The sequence below is a fragment of the Phocoena sinus genome, chromosome 2 (genome assembly GCF_008692025.1).
Source record: "Phocoena sinus isolate mPhoSin1 chromosome 2, mPhoSin1.pri, whole genome shotgun sequence".
NCBI lineage: Eukaryota > Metazoa > Chordata > Mammalia > Artiodactyla > Phocoenidae > Phocoena > Phocoena sinus.
Window position 1 is genome coordinate 169,330,239 of NC_045764.1, and position 17,846 is coordinate 169,348,084.

Sequence of the window (17,846 nt, forward strand, 5' to 3'; positions counted from 1 at the left end):
GTGGAGACTTGAGGGACCTCATACTTAGACCAGTGCCCTCTCCCAAAAGGGCTTTTTACAAAGAGAAGCGGCTCAGGGCAGGATGCTGAAGAGCAAAGCCAGAGCCCCGAAAGACAGAACAGAATCTCCCGCAGTCTCTTTGTGTCGAGACAAAGCCCTACCAGGCTCTTGACTGAGAGCCACACTATAGAAATAGGGTGAACTTGAGGGAGGTAGACTGATGCTCACTGGAACTGGAACTGGACCTTGATTCAATTCTGTTCTTATCAGAAGTAAGCTGTTCAGTATCTCACTCTATCTGCCCAGCAGAGGAAACAGTTAACGCCATCTGGGGGAAGACAGTACTATCTAGAACTTTTCCGGGGTTTTATACCCACTATTTGGTATTCACCTAAAAATTACTCCCAAAGAAAAAACATGTAATTGAAAACCAAGTGAAAAAGCAGACTATAGAAGCAGACCCACTAGTAACCCAGAAGTATCAGAAAAGAACTTTAAAATCACTGAGGAGTATGTTTAAGGATACAGAAAGAATGATGGACAAAATGGTTCAAAAGATAGAGATTATCAGAGAAGTTTCAAATCTATTAAAAAAAAGCATCAAATGAACATTTTGGACCTGATAAATATAATATTTGCAGTTAAGAAATCAACTTATTGGTTTAAGAGCTGATTAGACACAGCAAATGTCAAGATTAATAATGAACTGTAAAATAAGCCGATAGGAGACATCAAAATTGAAGCTCAGAGAGGAAAAATGTTTAAGCCTCAAATAAAGCAGCACAGGGCATAGGAGGCATGGTACACAATTTATAAGGTGTAGCAAAGTGTAATTGGAAGCACAGAAGAAGAGAGAGAGAATGAGAGGAATAACTGAAGCTGTAATGACTGGGAATTTCCCAAAATATCAAAAAAAAATAGAGTTAAGTGAATTTTTGGATGTAGGGACAATATACATAAATCAGTTGCGTTTTGCTATACCAGCAGCAAACAAATATAACACAGAGTTTAAAATAACACCACTTAAAATAGCATTAGTCAGGGCTTCCCTGGTGGCGCAGTGGTTGAAAGTACACCTGCTGATGCAGGGGACACGGGTTCGTGCCCCGGTCCGGGAGGATCCCACATGCCGCGGAGCGGCTGGGCCCGTGAGCCATGGCCGCTGAGGCTGTGCGTCCGGAGCCTGTGCTCTGCAACGGGAGAGGCCACGACAGTGAGAGGCCCGCGTACTGCAAAAAAAAACAAAGAAGAATAGCATTAGTCAACTACTTAAGAACAAGTTTAATAAAAATAGAGAAAAATTAAAGACAACCTAAGATATGGAGGGGAGGGACACACACTATCCTGAGATTGTAAGGTTCAATATGGTATGGATGTCAATTCTCTTCAAACAGACCTATAGATACAACACAATCCCAATCAGAATCCTAGCAGGCTTTCTGGAGGAGAGGGATGGTAATAAACTGATTCTAAAATTCATATGGAATTGCAAAGGTTAGAGAATAGCTGAATTAGGGTTCTACAGAGATATAGGACCAACAGGGCATGTGTGTATATGTACATATATGTATATAGAAAGAGATTTATTATAAGGAAATGGCTTACATGAATATGGATGTTGGCAAGTCCAGTATCTGCAGTGTGGGCTGTCAGGCTGGAGACCCAGGAGAGCTAAAGGGGCACAACCTGGAGAGGCAGGAGAACCAATGATACAGATGAAGTCCAAAGACAGTCTGCTGGAAAATTCCTCCTTGCCTGGGGAGGCCTTTTCAGTCTATTAAGGTCTTCGGCTGATTGGATGAGGCCCACCCACAATATGGAGAGCAATCTGCTTTACTCAAAGTTCACCGATCTAAATGTTACTCTTATCCCAAAACACTGTCTAAGGTGACACATAAAATTAACCATCACATTATCCAGGCAGTCTAGACGGAGAATAAAGCTAGGAGATTTATACTACAAGATATCCATACCTATTTTAAGGCTATAGTAGTTAGAAATGTGCTACTGACACAAGGATATAAAAAAAAAAAAGAATGGAATAGAAAAGAAACTCCAGAAACAGACCCGTACATATATGTTCCAGATTTATGACAGAAGTGATAATACAATACAGGAGAGAAGGGATAGTCTTTTTAATAAATGGGATTAAGTTAATTTGATATTAACATGGAAAAAGATACTCTAGATCTTTTCCTCACATCACACACAAAGGTAAATTGCATCTAAATATAAAAACTAAAACAATAAAACCTTTAGAAGAAAACAGACTATATCTTCAATGCCTTGGAATAGACAAAACTTCCCCAAACGCTCATTCTTCAGTTCCATGGCTGCGTCGAGTTTCTTTTATCATCCTGCCAATTTATACTGTTGATAGTTTGAAATAAACAGAACTGGAACTTGGATGTTTTTGCCTGTAATACTGCCTGAACCATCTCCATCCAGTCCATTTCTAGGAATCCCCGATTACTGAGTCACTCTTTTGTTTTATCATCAGTTCAAACGTTTATCAAGTGTGTACTTATGCCATTTCCTTTCCCAAACACTGTCTTTGCTCCTGATCAACTTGATCAAAATCAACTAGTTGGATTGGCATCCTTGCAATGAAGTGGCAGCATCCACCCCCCCACACATACCACCACCATATTCTCCTCCTTCCTCTTATGATGAGCCTGCATCCCCAGCACTAGCTAATCCTCATTATTCTCTGACCTCCAAATACATCCTGAATGTCCCCTCTCCATGTCTTTATTCATGCTGGTGAACAACCCCATCTGTGCCATGCTATTTCCAGGCCATCTGACTCCAGTGTCCAGCCTGCCTTGGCCAATTTGGGCTCAGTACATGGGAGGAGATGAGCAGAATATGCAGAGATCTTGGTGACCAAGACCCAGCCTTCCAAGTCCTGCTCAGTGCCCATCTGTGGTCTAGAATCATCCCCTTAGGCTGAGGGCCCCAGCACCAGGACACCTGGACTTAAGGTTTGTGAAGGGCGCCCTCCGCTGGAGGAGGATAGCATTGGGTCCAGGCATGACTACACTGTCGTTTTTTTTTTTTTTTTAACATCTTTATTGGAGTATAATTGCTTTACAATGGTGTGTTAGTTTCTGCTTTATAACAAAGTAAATCAGTTATACATATACATATGTCCCCATATCTCTTCCCACTTGCATCTCCCTCCCTCCCACCCTCCCTATCCCACCCCTCTAGGTGATCACAAAGCACAGAGCTGATATCCCCGTGCGATGCACTAGCTATCTATTTTACGTTTGGTAGTGTATATATGTCCATGCCACTCTCTCACTTTGTCACAGCTTACCCTTCTCCCTCCCCATATCCTCAAGCACAGCAAAGGAAACCATAAATAAGACCAAAAGACAACCCTCAGAATTGGAGAAAATATTTGCAAATGAAGCAACTGACAAAGGATTAATCTCCAAAATTTACAAGCAGCTCATGCAGCTTAATAACAAAAACAACGAACAACCCAATCCAAAAATGGGCAGAAGACCTAAATAGACATTTCTCCAAAGAAGATACACAGATTGCCAACAAGCACATGAAAGAATGCTCAACATCATTAATCATTAGAGAAATGCAAATCAAAACTACAATGAGATAGCATCTCACACCGGTCAGAAGGGCCATCATCAAAAAATCTACAAACAATAAATGCTGGAGAGGGTGTGGAGAAAAGGGAACCCTCGTGCACTGTTGGTGGGGATGTAAATTGATACGGCCACTATGGAGAACAGTATGGAGGTTCCTTAAAAAACTACAGATAGAACTACCATACGACCCAGCAATCCCACTACTGGGCATATACCCTGAGAAAACCATAATTCAAAAAGAGTCATGTACCAAAATGTTCATTGCAGCTCTATTTACAATAGCCAGGACATGGAAGCAACCTAAGTGTCCATCAACAGATGAATGGATAAAGAAGATGTGGTACATATATGCAATGGAATATTACTCAGCCATAAAAAGAAATGAAATTGAGTTATTTGTAGTGAGATGGATGGACTAGAGACTGTCATACAGAGTGAAGTAAGTCAGAAAGGGAAAAACAAATACCGTATGCTAACACATATAAACGGAATCTAAGGGGAAAAAAAAAGGTTATGAAGAACCTAAGGGTAAGACGGTAATAAAGACACAGACCTGCTAGAGACTACACTGTCTTTACAAGGCTCTGCCCAGAGCTATCCTGGAGAGATCAAAGGGCTTCCCAAAGACTTTGGTGATACCCACCCCGGAGAGTGAATCCTTCAAATTGCAGGTACCAAAGATGGACACTTGGCCAGGAAACATTGCTGTATCTCAGACATGATATGGGCCTGCTGAAGGACAAAGGTCCAAATTTCTGTTCTCATAGCCCGCCAGTGATCTTCCTTCTGTGCAGGTCCAAGGGGCCCAGGATGGAGCACATGGCATGAGAAGGGAGATCAGTGAAGCGCTTCTGTTCAGTTTCAGTGGCGTGAGGTGGGGATGACAGTCTCTAGCTCATGGAGTTGTTGGGAGACGTAACTGAGAGGACACACGTATGGTGCCTCATGTGGCGTAGATGCTCTGCACGTATTGACCAGTTCTGCCCCCACCCCACATACAGCCACATACTGGCTCATCTTGGAGTGAGGTTGAGAATACCCGTACATGTTTGTGATATGGAGTGATAGAGATAAATACTAGTTGCGTTCGTGTTACAAAGGGTGGACTGATGGCTTTTGCTCAGGAAGGGGACAAGTCTGGGAGCATAGCTAGTACCTGGCATTTTTCGAGTGCTCACTATGTGCTAGAGGCACTGCTCTTTATACACCATCTCATTTCATCCTCAGAGTAACCCAGTGGGGTTGGTGCTTATAGCAGACAGGCTCTGGGGAACCCCCTTGAGCCCTGACTCCTGATATCCACATCCTTGTATAATTGAGTGTGGGCAGGACCTGCTCCTATCCCATAGAATACAGTAACAGATGTACGTGATTCCATGTATGTGACCGTGTTATTCAAGACCTTAATGCCCCTCGTCTCCTACGGCCACTCCAATCCCACGATAGAAGGAAAAACACCAGGGAAGGAGGTGGAATTGCTGTGAAAAGAAGCTCAGGCTCAGAAGCCCAGGGTGCTTACCACATGGGCCTGCCTCTTGTGTCTGTGGCCTCCTGGCAAAGCAGAGCTAATAAGATGACCAGGCCAAGTGGGTGCTCCGGACCCCATGGTCAAGGATAGGGTGTGCAGGATGGCCACACACCCTCCCTCCCGTGGCCTGGTTTCCCTCACACTTTATACGATCCCGATTGCAAATGCCCCTGGGGCACTGGCTCATTTTCTGTGGAGAGGGAGCCTGATTTGCCCAGGAGGTTCCCTGGCCAGCTATCTCCAGGGGCAAGAATCCACTGAGCTCACTACCCCAAGGGTTCGCGATCGGGGTCCTGCTGAAGGAATGGCCACGGGAAGATGCCCTGGCAGTCCCTGCCAGCTCAGAATCTGGAGCTCGGAGGTTTGCATAAGGCCTGGCAAGAGCAGAGGATGCCAGCGATAGGCTGCGGAGGAATCAGCGGAAGCAGGGGAGTGTTGATCTTAAGGAACCAAACTGCCCCTGCGCAGAGGCCTGGGGGGGCTCTGTACCTGGGGAGCTTCTTATCCGCCGGCCCCTGAGGCTCCTGACTCCGGTCCGAGCACCTCCAGGCAGGTGGGCCCAGTTCCTCCGACTCCTGCTCCGTGGCCCCGCCCCTGCCTGCCCCCAGCGGCAGAGGGCTCCTCCCCGCTCTGGCTCTGCCCCTTATTCAACCCCCTCGAACCCTCACACCTGGGCTCGCTGGTCCCTGCAGCCCCTGCCAAGGCTCACTGGCCCCGCCCCCAGGATCACCGGCCTCACCCCACTCGGGAGCCAGTCCACTTAAGGAGACTGAACACCTGGGAGGTTCCCTGTGTGCCTCCAGGCCTGCCCTGGGCACAGCCTTGCAATGGAAGCAGAAGCTTCTCCGCTCCTTGGGTCGCCCCCATGCTGCCTGTGGTTCCGGAGGCCTGGCATCTACGAGGATGAGAATGGAAGGACCTGGGTGACTGTGGCCTTGCGGATCAGTCCCTCCCACAGAGCTTGGGGCAGGGGCTCCCCTGGCAGCACAGTGAGTCGTGGGGCATGAGGGGAGGCAGCGGAAGGGTGGTACGTGGACTTTAGCCCGTGGGGGCCCTGCATATTACGCAATGAGGATGCAGTTCTCACTGGCGCTGGAAAACTCGGCCTGTGTGGGTTTGAGCGTGCTGACCAGGAGCCCCTGCCTGGAGGGACCACAGGCAGAGCTTATCTACAGGAGATGATGCAGTCCTCCATGGGGTGGCTGAAAGAGAGGTAGCTCAGGGCCTAGTCTTGCCTCTAGTGCATGCTGAAAAGGCTTCACACATCCGGCGGCTATTCAGGTGGGCTCTGCGGGATGAGTAGGAGTTCTCCAGGATCAGAAAGGAGACAGGACAAGCACAAGCAAAAGCATTGCAACCTAGAGCAGCAGGTGGGCCAACAGTATAAAATTTACCTTGGCTTCAGGCTCGTCACCTGCAAAATGGGAATAATCTACTTCTGTGGAGGTCACAGACACAGCTCACCATCTGAATGGCCTGGGCGAGCATTTGAGAGGTAACACATTCTAGAATCCCACCTTGGAAACTGATTCAGGAGCCTTGGGTGGAGTCTAAGACCCTTTATGTTTTAAAAGCTCCCCAGGTGATAAGGATGATCACTCAAATTGGAAAGAGCTGCCCTAAACTAGGGGTTTGGATCACAGCCCATCTTTGAGGGACAAAATATAAATACTTCAGGGTAATATGGTAAATACTTATCCAGGTATTAAATAAACAATTCACGGTCATTTTAAACAATATAACACATTTCCTAGCTATCTTCAAATAGGTAATCCAGAAAATTTTTTGTTGAGAACACTGAGTCTTTTCCACCCAATAAAGCATGCAGAAAATTCTGGACAAAATAGTTTAGGAAGTTTTTAAAAAGCATACAAAAGTGTTCAATGGGAAAAGAATGGATTCTTCAAATAACTTAGCCATGAGTGGGGGAGGGGAACCTGGAGGCTGAGCATTGTTTTCACAATTTGAAATGATTATTTCTGAATAGTAGATCTGGGTTTTCACATGCAGTCTTAGGATGGGAGATGGCTTTCGACCATGATCGAATGCAAGGGTCAGCAAACTTTCTGTAAAGAGTCTGATAGTAAAAATTTTCAGCTTTGCAGATGGTAAAGACTCCGTAGCAACTACTCAACTCTGCCCTCGTAGTGCAAATGCAGCCAAAGACAGCACACAAAGGAAGTAGTGTTTGTTTGCAATAAAGCTTTATTTACAAAAGCAGGTGGTGGGCCAGATTGGGTCCATACTTTGCTGACGCCTGATCTGAAGCCAGAATCCAAAGGGAAAGAGATTTTGCCACATAATTAAAACTATCCTTCTTGCAAAACCAGCTCATAAGGTTAGGACAACAAACGGAGAAAAATAACTTGCAACATGTATGACTGATAAAGGGCTAGATTCTTAGCTCGGAAAAACGTTCAGCACAAAGACAAATACTCTGATAGAAAACTCTGTAAAGAACTTCCCATTTAGTTGCAAAACACATGGAGCTTTGGTTATAGTTGTCTGGTGACTTTCCCTCATTTTTATACCTTTCTGGATTGGCTGATTTTTTTTTTTCTTTTAATGTTCACAACAAGTAGTGATGGCCATGATCAAAACTACAAAATATTTTTAAGGGAAAACCCATCACTCCCAGATCCTGAGGTCTATGGATATCTTATTTTTATTTATTTATTTTTTTAGATATCTTATTTTTGAAAAGAGAATTTTTAAAACTATGGAAGTGGCCAAGACAGAGGGCCAACAGAGTAATCAGTGTAGGCCCAATGTTGCGGACAGGCTGGAAACAGAGGCTAACTTTTCAGGGTGTGGTGGGGTGAGTGGGGTGCAGGTCAGTGGGAGGATGGTACAGAGGAGGCCTGGAGAGAACTGGTCCAAGGAAAACCCCCAAGTGATGGTGCCAAGGCTCTGGGTGTGGGATTCTAAAAGCATGCCCATCGACCTCTGGTCTGGGCAGCCTACCAGCCGGGCCAGGGGATCCAGGACCCTGGTTGTGTGTGTGCAGCTCAACCATCCCTGACGTGCCCCCTCCTCTCTGGTCCCTTCAGCATGAAATCAGCGTCACAGTCCACATGTGGCAGACACCAGTGCACCCCCAGATGCCCAGGTCCCCCAGCCATCTGCTCGTGTTCGGGCTGCCCCCCAAGTGGGAGCTCTACCCCGGGCGAAGGTACCAAGCAACGGATTCAAGACTCTGGGAAATAGTGGACCATGGCCAGGCAAGTGCATGGTGGCCCAGGTGAGGGGGATGGGCATTAAGTAGTGACCGTAGGTGTGCAAAGTGGGGCAAAGGATGGGAGGGATCCCTTCCCCGGGCCCCTAAACCCACAAACCCGGGTTCCCATCTGCTTCATTTGGATAGAAGAGCATCTCCCAGAGGCTCTGATCACTGCTCCCCCCCGTTCTGCAGATCAACTCCATGGAGCAGCTGATCCTAAAACGTCTGCCGAGTGGGAGCCGCTGACGGGGCTGGTATGTCAGGCCTGGAGCCTCGCAATGCGGACAGCAGACACTAGCAAGGAGGACACTCCTCTTTACAGAAAGGCAATGCTGGTCACCTTGCCCTCAGGCTGCTCCCTGAGTTTTTCTTACGTAGCCACCCCTTTATGCCCCCTCCCAACCCCAGTGGATGTGATTTCCACCGTGGACAGACCCCTAGTATGTTCACAAAACACTGAATAATGGTCATCATTTAATTCTCAAAAGAATTCTCTGAGGTGTACATGTTAACATCCCGTGTTACAGATGAGCAAACAGGCTCTGAGAGCTGGAATGATTTCCCTGAAACCACAGAGCCTGGAAATAGCCGTGATCAAGCTTGGATCCAACGAACGTGGATCTCTAGGTCTGGCCGTGGCACTGGGGTGCCACAAGTTCAGTCGATGACAGTGGCCTTCAGGGACCCTGCATCGACCCACAGAGCCTTCTTCCTGAGACTGGCAGCAGCTCGGACTGCACTGAGGGCCCGGAGCGGGGCTTTTGCCCTCCTACCCCTGGTCCTGCTCTGACGGGCCACCGCCCGGCTCTTCTGAGATTCCCTGACTGTCACCTTTTGTCTCCTCCCAGGCCCTGCTGGCCCTGTGATCCTTATGCACTTGCTCTTTGGTTTGCACACCTACCAGGGCCTCCTTGGGGGGGGGCAGAGGCAGCGGGCCCCCTGTCCACTCTGCATTTCCCATCTCCCTCCGTCTGTGCTCAGGGTGACCTGCCATAGCTTCTTTTCCCCCTTTGTATCCCTCACGCCGATCTTCCAGGTGCCACTCCCCCAAACACCTCCCCTCCATGCCCACCAGACCCAGTGCCCAGCCAGAGCCCCGAGCCTCCAGTGCAGCCTAAAATTGGAAACTTGCCCTCGGCTCTGCTTGGCCTCGGGCAGGGAGTGGCTTAAAGAGTGACAGGTCTGGACTTGAGACTCAGATGCGCCCTGGATGTCACTTTTGCTGACACTTTGGCCGGGAGTAGATCAAGTGCTGGGCAGGCTGTTAGCTCCTGAGCCTCAGTTAGCCCATCTGCACAAGGGGCATGTGGAGCGACGGATTTGGCCTGTGGTTCTCCCGCCCCATCAGTCCCAGGAAGTGATGCTGGTCCCTGAAGGTTGCCTCCCAGTGCTGGGTAATTAAACGTCATTGCGCGTTCTTCAGCTTTTGTGCGGAATCGGATCTTAGCTTAAACCGGTTCCTAGTGTAGAAACGCGGCAGCTGACACTGAAGGTAGAACTGTAGTTACCCCTTTAGTGTTTTTCCAAGCAGGGGAGGAAGTTGGGATTGGCCCATTTCAGCAGCAGGACGTCGGCAGAGGGTAAGGGAGTGGAGGGTGGGCTCTTCGTGAGGCTGGGCTATGAAAAGGCAAAGACTGTGGTAGGTGCAGCAGGATATCCAGTAGCAGGCGTGAGCTTTCACAAGCGGTGATGTTCCTGCATGTCCTGGGTGAAGAGGCAACAGTCCTTGAGCGGGGAGGGGTGAGGCAGAGTCCGGGGCCCTGACGGGTCTTGCCCTTGGAAGCAGAGGGTGGAAGAGGGCGGCGTGGATGCAGGGCAGGGCAGTAATTTGGTGACGGCAAGATGAGGGAATTCGCTCCCTCACACCCGTCACGAGAAGAGATCACCGACAGATTAAAGTCCTAACCTTAAAAATGAATTCGTAAAATTACTGAAGAAAGCACAGGGGAATATGTTCATGATCTTGGGATAGAAAACACCTTAAACAAGACAAAGATAGAAAGAAAGCAAAAGACAGTGTGAGACAATTAACTTTCTCAAATGCAGCATTTTCTATGTGACAAGATGCTAAAAAAGCAAGGGTGGAAATATCAAGACTAGGTACAAAGCACTAGAGTGCAGAATACATAGAGAACTCCTAGAGCTCCCTAAGAGAAGAAAAATGGGCAAATGCCAGGAATGAGCAACTTACAGAAGAGGAGACGCCCAACTTGGGAAGCGCAGATTTCAGAATTCAGAAACGTGTGTCCTCGATGTTGGCAGAAGTTAAGCCTTACGTGTTGTGGGAGTGGATTGTTATAGACACTCTGGAGGTGTGCCGGACAATTCAGAAGCGTTTATCAAATTTTAAAATGGCACACAGAGCCATACCCAGAGTATATACCAAGAGCAGGGTTTCTAAGCTCAGAGCTGTGGACATTTGGGCCAGATAATTCTTCGTCATGAAAGGCTGTCCTGTGCCCTGTAGGCTATTTGGCACTATCCCTGGTCCCTGCCCATAAAGTGCTGGTAGTAGCCCTTTGCCCAACCCACCCACTGAGTTGTGATTGCCAAATGTGCGCCCCCCGCCGGGGGGGTGCAAAATTTTCCCCAGTTGAGAATCACTGCCCTAGAAAAACACTTGCATGCATGCAGAAGAGGGAAGGGGAGGGAGTGCTGTGGTCACAACTCAAGTCCGCCGTGGAGGAGTGGTTAAGGAAAGGGAGACCAGGGGCTGGGCCAAGCCCCTTCCTCTTAGAAGCTCCTGTGATCTGACAGACTGGCTCTTTAGAAAACCCTCCGCCCCTCAGCTCGCCTTCCCCTCCCCTTGGCCTGAGATGGGTGGGGGCATGTCGGATGCAGCCTGCAGCCCAGCCACACACAAGGAAGGATTCCAGGAGACGTACTGGGCAAGACTTCCCTCCTCCCTCCCCTTCCTGCCCTAACTCTGGGGCAGGAAAGGCAGCAGGCTGTCCTCTGCTTCTCCTAGGTCATGGAGCTCCATTGCTAATATGCTCGAGGACAAGAAAAATCTGGAAATGCTTTCACTGGATGGCAGCCTGGCTGGCAAGGGTGCTGTGCTGCTGCGGAATCCAACTGCAAATGTCAAAAGCCTTTGATCTCTCTCCGTGTCCTTGGAACAAAGTCTAAGTCTGCCCTTCCCTCCAGGAGGTAGCTGTCTCAGGCCATCCAGGACAGAGGTTTGGTGTGTGAGAGAGCAAAGAGAGCAGAAGCACATCGAAATGTTCAGAATCACTCCCGGGGCATATCCAGGAGTGCTTACACCCACGAGCTTGAAGTCCGCAGGGCGGTCTCCTCCATCCTCTGTGCGGTTCCTGAAGGCATATCTCCATGCGTTCATCAGTGGGGTGTGGGTCTGTGGTGTGGGGTCCTGGAGATTGGGTCTAATACCTCTTGACAGTTTGCTTTGGTGCAGGTGAGAAAATAGTTCTCAGTTCCATCTGGCCAGAGCTGAAGACTAAAAGCAGCTACTAGGGATTATGTTAATGACTTCGGGTGATGGACAAAGGAGAGGCTGTCCCGCAGAACACAGGGAAAAGTATCTTTTTGTAAAGGATGATGGGCAGCGCCAGGTGGTTTAATCAGTATGTATAGGAGCCTCGTATGTCAGAATCACTGACCACGAAGGATGCTTTCCGCAGGAGTGTTCTCCCTCCACTCAGCCAAAACCGGGGGCCATGTCTGAAACCCTGCACTACCCTTGTTGCCTACACACTGACCAATGGGAACAGACGCTGAGCACACATCCTGGGATGCCTGCATCCTGGCTGAGCCCCGGCCTGGCCCTTCCCAGGCCCTTCCCACTGGACATCTTCCTCCGTGGGAACGATTAGATGTTATGTGCCAGATCTCTCTGCCCTGGCCGTATTTTTTTTTTTTTTTTTTTTTTGCGGTACGCGGGCCTCTCACCGTTGTGGCCTCTCCCGTTGCGGAGCACAGGCTCCGGACGCGCAGGCTCAGCGGCCATGGCTCACGGGCCCAGCCGCTCCGCGGCATGTGGGATCTTCCCGGACCGGGGCACAAACCCGTGTCCCCTGCATCGCCAGGTGGACTCTCAACCACTGTGCCACCAGGGGAGCCCCCCCCCGCCATATTGCTCATCTGTGTGTCTGTTTCTCCTCGTGTCTGGGAGCTCCTTGAGGGCATTTGGCCAAGTTCCGCAAACATTTACAGAACGTCAACTCTGGGCCAGGCCTATGCTGAGTTGAAGGAAAGAGAAATGGGCAGGAATTCATCCCTGCCCTCAAGACTGAGCACATACCCAGGGGACTGTGCATCAGGGCTGAGTGCAAGGGAGGCCTATCCAAGTGTGTCAAGAGAAGGAGGGGGCGGGTGTCATGCAGCTGGGGGATCCGGGGAGGCTGCCTGGAGGAAGAAGCAGGGTAGAAGAATCCTCACCATTACACCATGCCCTGTCATCCTCACAGCACTTTATGTTTCAGATTCAAGGTGAAACAATGTGATGTGAAAGCTTGATCCTTAAAGCAAGCCCAGGAGGCAGGTCAGGCCCCGCTGTGTCTATTGTTCTACATGAGGAACTCGGGCCTCAGCAATGTGCCCTGGTCCGTAATCACCTGTGGCAAAGCCAGGGCTGGAGCTCAGGTCTCCCAGCTCCCCATCCCGGCTTTTCTCCTCTGCCCCACCAGGCACAGTCTTTGGGAATGGAGAGGAACGGACAGATGCAAGAGCAGCTGAGGAGAGAGAATGGACAGAGTTTGGTGACCGAGCAGATGTGCGAGGATGGGAAAGCTAGAGACAGGTTGCCGCTCAGGGTCCGTGGTTTGGCCAGCGGGGTCCTGAGTTGGGAACATGCAAGGAGGCGAGGCAGAGATCCTCGCCATGAGTTGGGTTCGGGATACTGAGTTTCGGGATACTCGCCATGAGTTGGGTTCGGGATACTGAGTTTCAGATGCATGTGAGGTATCCATGTTGAAATGCCCTGGACACATGTGTGGGTCTAGAGAAAGGTTTGGGCTGAATTCATAGGTTGGGAAGTCATCATCAGAGGTCATTGATGTCAGAGGAGAAGAGAGAACTACCTGGGACAGAGGTCAGCAAACTCTCTATACAGGGCCACATAGTAAGTATTTTTGGCTCTGTAGGCCACGTGGCCCTTGTAGCAACTCCTCAACTCTCCTATTGTAGCATGAAAGCAGCCGTGCAAGACGCATAACAAATGGGCATGGCTGTGTCCCAGTAAAACCTTACTTACCAAAACGTTCAGCAGGCCAGATTTGGCTCACTGGCCATAGTTTACTGATCCCTGATCTACAGAACAGGTATGACAAGCAAAAAGAAAAATGCCAGATTCTTAGCATGACAGAGAAAGAATCAGCAAAGAAAACTAAGTAGAGGCAGTCCAAAAGGTCCATGATGGAAGGCAGCCAGCTGGAAGAGAGAGAAAAGTGTCTGATGCAGAGAATGAGAAAAGGAGTGTAAAAAGGAAATATAATCTTCCTCTTAAAGATAGCAAATGGCTGAGAAAACAAGGCCCCATCTTTGGCTGCCCAGGTGCCCAACCCCGGGGACACCACCCATTCATACTGTGAGGGAATGGTGCCCCCCAGCGCTGTGCATCATGGTGGCCTGCTCCCTTCAAATGATTTATAACCACACAGAACATAACAAATACAAGATAATGACCAAACACTAGAAAACACCACCACTGACGGTAAGTCCACAGGGACCTTGACCCTTGGCATTTCACAGGGCATCGTGCTGGTCACTCTATTGAAGACTTCGTGCTACTTGACCTGATGAGCAGGAAGTGGTCGGCACCCCAGCTGCCCTCATGAGATACATGTGTATCCAGAAATAGGAGTTAACCCCCCGTGAAGGTTCAGTGAAGTTTTAGGGTCCTGTGGTTCGCGGCAGGACAGGACATCTCCTCCAAGCTAGAACATGGCCTGCTTGCAGCGGGGCCCAGAGCAAGGGAGGGCTCTGCCACGGATCTGTCCTGCCATCAGGACCAAGTGATGCAGCAGACCCGAAGGCAGTTTTCCGGGTTCCCCGCTACGTGGGGCAGAGCGACATTCTCAAGTGCAGTACACGGTGCCCTCAAAAGCCAAGGAGGCCCAGCCAGTGCCAGGTCTCTTTAACAGTGGGAGACGCGAGGCGAGGGGAGGGGAGAGGTGTGAAAACTCCTTTAGCAGGGTACCATTCTTATAGCCCCTGCCCCCGCAAAATAAATCATAAAATGATACCACATAGTTCATTAGGTACATGTAAGTATAAATACAGAGAAAAAGGACGACGGTGATACATCCAGAAATAAAAATAGGAGTTAGGGGATCTCCCTGGTGATGCAGTAGTTGGGACTCCATGCTCCCAGTGCAGGGGGCCCAGGTTCGATTCCTGGTCTGTGAACCAGATCCCACATGCGTGCCGCAACTAAGAGTCCGCATGCCACAACTAAGGAGCCCGCCTGCTGCAACTAAGGAGCCCGTGAGCCACAACTAAGAAGCCTGCCTGCTGCAATGAAGACCCAATGCAACCAAATAAATAAGTATTAAAAAAAAAAAATAGCAGCTAGTACACCTGGGTTTGGGGTGTGGTCAAATTTGTAATGTTTAATTTTCTTATAAGGAAAGTGTACTTATGTCTCACTTGTGCAATTAAAGTTGATATTAAAGAAATGAAAAACAACCTCCCACCAAAAAGTAATTACAGGTGGTTCTCCACCTACTTATCTTCACTGCCAGTACCTCTTCATCTTCCTATTTCCTACCTGGACCAGAGGGTGACAAACTGTAGCCTATGGGCCACCAGTCCCCTGTTTTTATAAATAAAGTTTTATTAGTACACATCCATGCTCACATTTATGTATCGCCAGTGGTTCCTTTCACCACGACAATGGCAGTTGTGTAGCGGCAACAGAGACCTTTATGGCCCACAAAGCCAAAAATCTTTACTATCTGACGCTTTACAGAAAAGGTTTGCCGGCCTCTGCCCTAGATGCCTTCATCGGTTTCTCCGCATCCAGGCCTGTGCCTCTACAATTCATCCTCTGTGCTGAAGCAGGAGGTGAGTCAGATGCTTCTTGGCTTCCCCAAGGCCCCTAGCACAAAATTATCTTCCTGGCCAGCAAGGCCTTTCTCAGGAACATGGGGCTCTTGTGCGTCCCTGCCAGGCTTGCTTGGTGTTCCCCCAGCTGAGAAGCCCACCCTTCAGCTCTCAGCACAGATGGCACCACTTCACCTCTGGTTCCAGCCCCAGTGTCGCCGCCTCAGGGGGGCTTGCTTGATTGGCCCACCCACAGTCGACCCTTCCTGCATCCCTGCTCACTGCCCTCTGTTAATCACCATCAAGGCACTTCCTTCTGTGCCGGGATGTGCACCTGCTGCGTGCATCTAGCTCAGGGCCAAGGACTGAGCCGAATACATGAACACTGGGAGCCAGACGTAGGACGGATTCTGGCAACCTCTGGGCCACACCACTTACTAACTTCGGGCAAGTAACCACACTGCTGAGCTTTCTGTTTTCAGTAGGAAATCGGGGATAACAAGAGTACTTACTGCTTTGTGGGGTTCAAAGGAGATTGTTAATCATGTATCACGCTAACTAATCCCTCTCTGGACAGAGGAGGTGACCAAGGTGCAGAAAGGGGCTGGTGCAACTCATTCCTGCAGGAAGTTAGTAAGTTGGGGCTAAAACCCCAGCCTCGTGACTTTTTGTCCTGCGTTACAGGCCGTCAGCCTCGCATTGCCAACCAGTGGGCTAATTACACCGAGCCTTTTGGAACTGAAGGATAGGGGTCCCCCATTATCCAGGGGGCATATGCTCCAAGGCCCCCAGTAGATGCCTGAAACCATGGATAGTACTGAACTCTCTATATGTTTTTTCCTATATGTACATACCTGTGATAAAGTTTAACTTATAAATTAGGCACAGTAAGAGATTAACAATAATAACAAAATAGAACAATTATACTGTAATAAAAGTTACATGAATGTGGTCTCTCTCTCAAAATAACTTACTGTAGATTTAATGCCTTTTCCATCTTTTTTTTTTTTTTTTTTTTTTTTGCTGCCTCTCCCGTTGCGGAGCACAGGCTCCGGACGTGCAGGCTCAGCGGCCATGGCTCACGGGCCCAGCCGCTCCGCAGCATGTGGAATCTTCCCAGACCGGGGCACGAACCCGCGTCCCCTGCATCGGCACGTGGACTCTCAACCACTGCGCCACCAGGGAAGCCCACCTTTTCTATCTCAATTAAGCATTTATCATGCACTGTGGCCCTAACTTTTGTGGTTTGAGTTGCAGCAGCAAAATTAGCACGAATTTCTTTTTCCTTCTTCACAATTTCATGCATAGAAGATTCCTTCTTACTGTAGAGCTTAATGGTATGATTTTTTTTCTTTCGTTATTGAGAACCTTCACCTTTTTACTTAAATGAAACACTTTACCGCTTCTCTTTGGTGTATCCGAATTGCCAGCATCACTACTCTTGTGCTTCGAGGCCATTATTAATAGGATAAGCGTTATTTAACACAAGCAGTGTGATACTGCAACAATTGATCTGATCAGCAAGATGGCTACTAAGTGACTAACAGCCGGGATATGCTGGAAAAGTGATGATTCATTGTCCTACACAGGACAGTGTGAGATTTCATCAAGTTACTCAGAATGGCCCACAATTTAAAACTTATGAATTGTTTATTTCTGGAATTTTCCATGTAATATGTTCTGACCCCAGTTGACTGTAGGTAACTGAAACCATGGAAAGCGAAACCACAGATAAGGGGAGACTCCCGTGGCTGTGTACATTTAAAGAATACTGGGATTAACGAAAAGTCAGGATGCGATACTTACAAATCTCTGTCTAAAAGGATTTCTAGAAACGTGAGAGGGAAAAATGCATAATACACAAGTTTTATTCTTTTGTTTATATATACAAAGACCTGTGTTTTAAGTAGCTACAAAGCTAACAATACTGTTTTATTTCAAGTTTACTTTTCATTCTGTGGTATTAACACCTGGATAGATTTGTGGGGCCTTTAGGGACTTTCCACCCCCTCACTTGTTCCCGTAAACCAATTCTTCTCCCTATCGTGCGCCACTCCTTCTCCTTATCGAAACCAATTCTTTTCCCTATCGTGCGCCACTCCTTCTCCCTATCGAAACCAATTCTTGGAGTTTTTCAGTTGACGGGGACTTGCCAGACAGCGGGTAATTTTCCAGTTGCCCGTAACAGGTATACGCCCTAACCGCCACAATGAACAGACAACTATAACGGCCAGAAGGTGGGACAAAAGTTCCTAAGCCAATGAATTCAAAAGTCACCACATTTACCCAATCATTGTGAGAATATACCCGCCCTATGAGTAAATAAACCTATAAAAAGTATGTGATTCCGCTTTTAGGGGTTCCCCATCGGCCTCCTGCGTGAGGTTCAGGGAACCCCGGTGCATCGGCTCCTAATAAACCTCTTGCGTGTTGCAGCGGCTCTCGACTCTTGGCGGTTCTTGGGCGAGTTGAAATCCCTCGT

General features: G+C 48.6%; 1 protein-coding gene across 1 annotated transcript; it reads left to right on the plus strand.

The window, feature by feature from the left end:
• The first annotated feature begins 5,969 nt into the window (after window positions 1-5,969).
• TCL1B (T cell leukemia/lymphoma 1B) lies at window positions 5,970-8,608 on the plus strand. The gene is made up of 3 exons (XM_032621761.1): window positions 5,970-6,131; window positions 8,193-8,363; window positions 8,555-8,608. The coding sequence occupies exons 1-3, from the start codon at window positions 5,970-5,972 to the stop codon at window positions 8,606-8,608; spliced, it is 387 nt and encodes a 128-aa protein (XP_032477652.1).
• The last annotated feature ends 9,238 nt before the right edge of the window (window positions 8,609-17,846 follow it).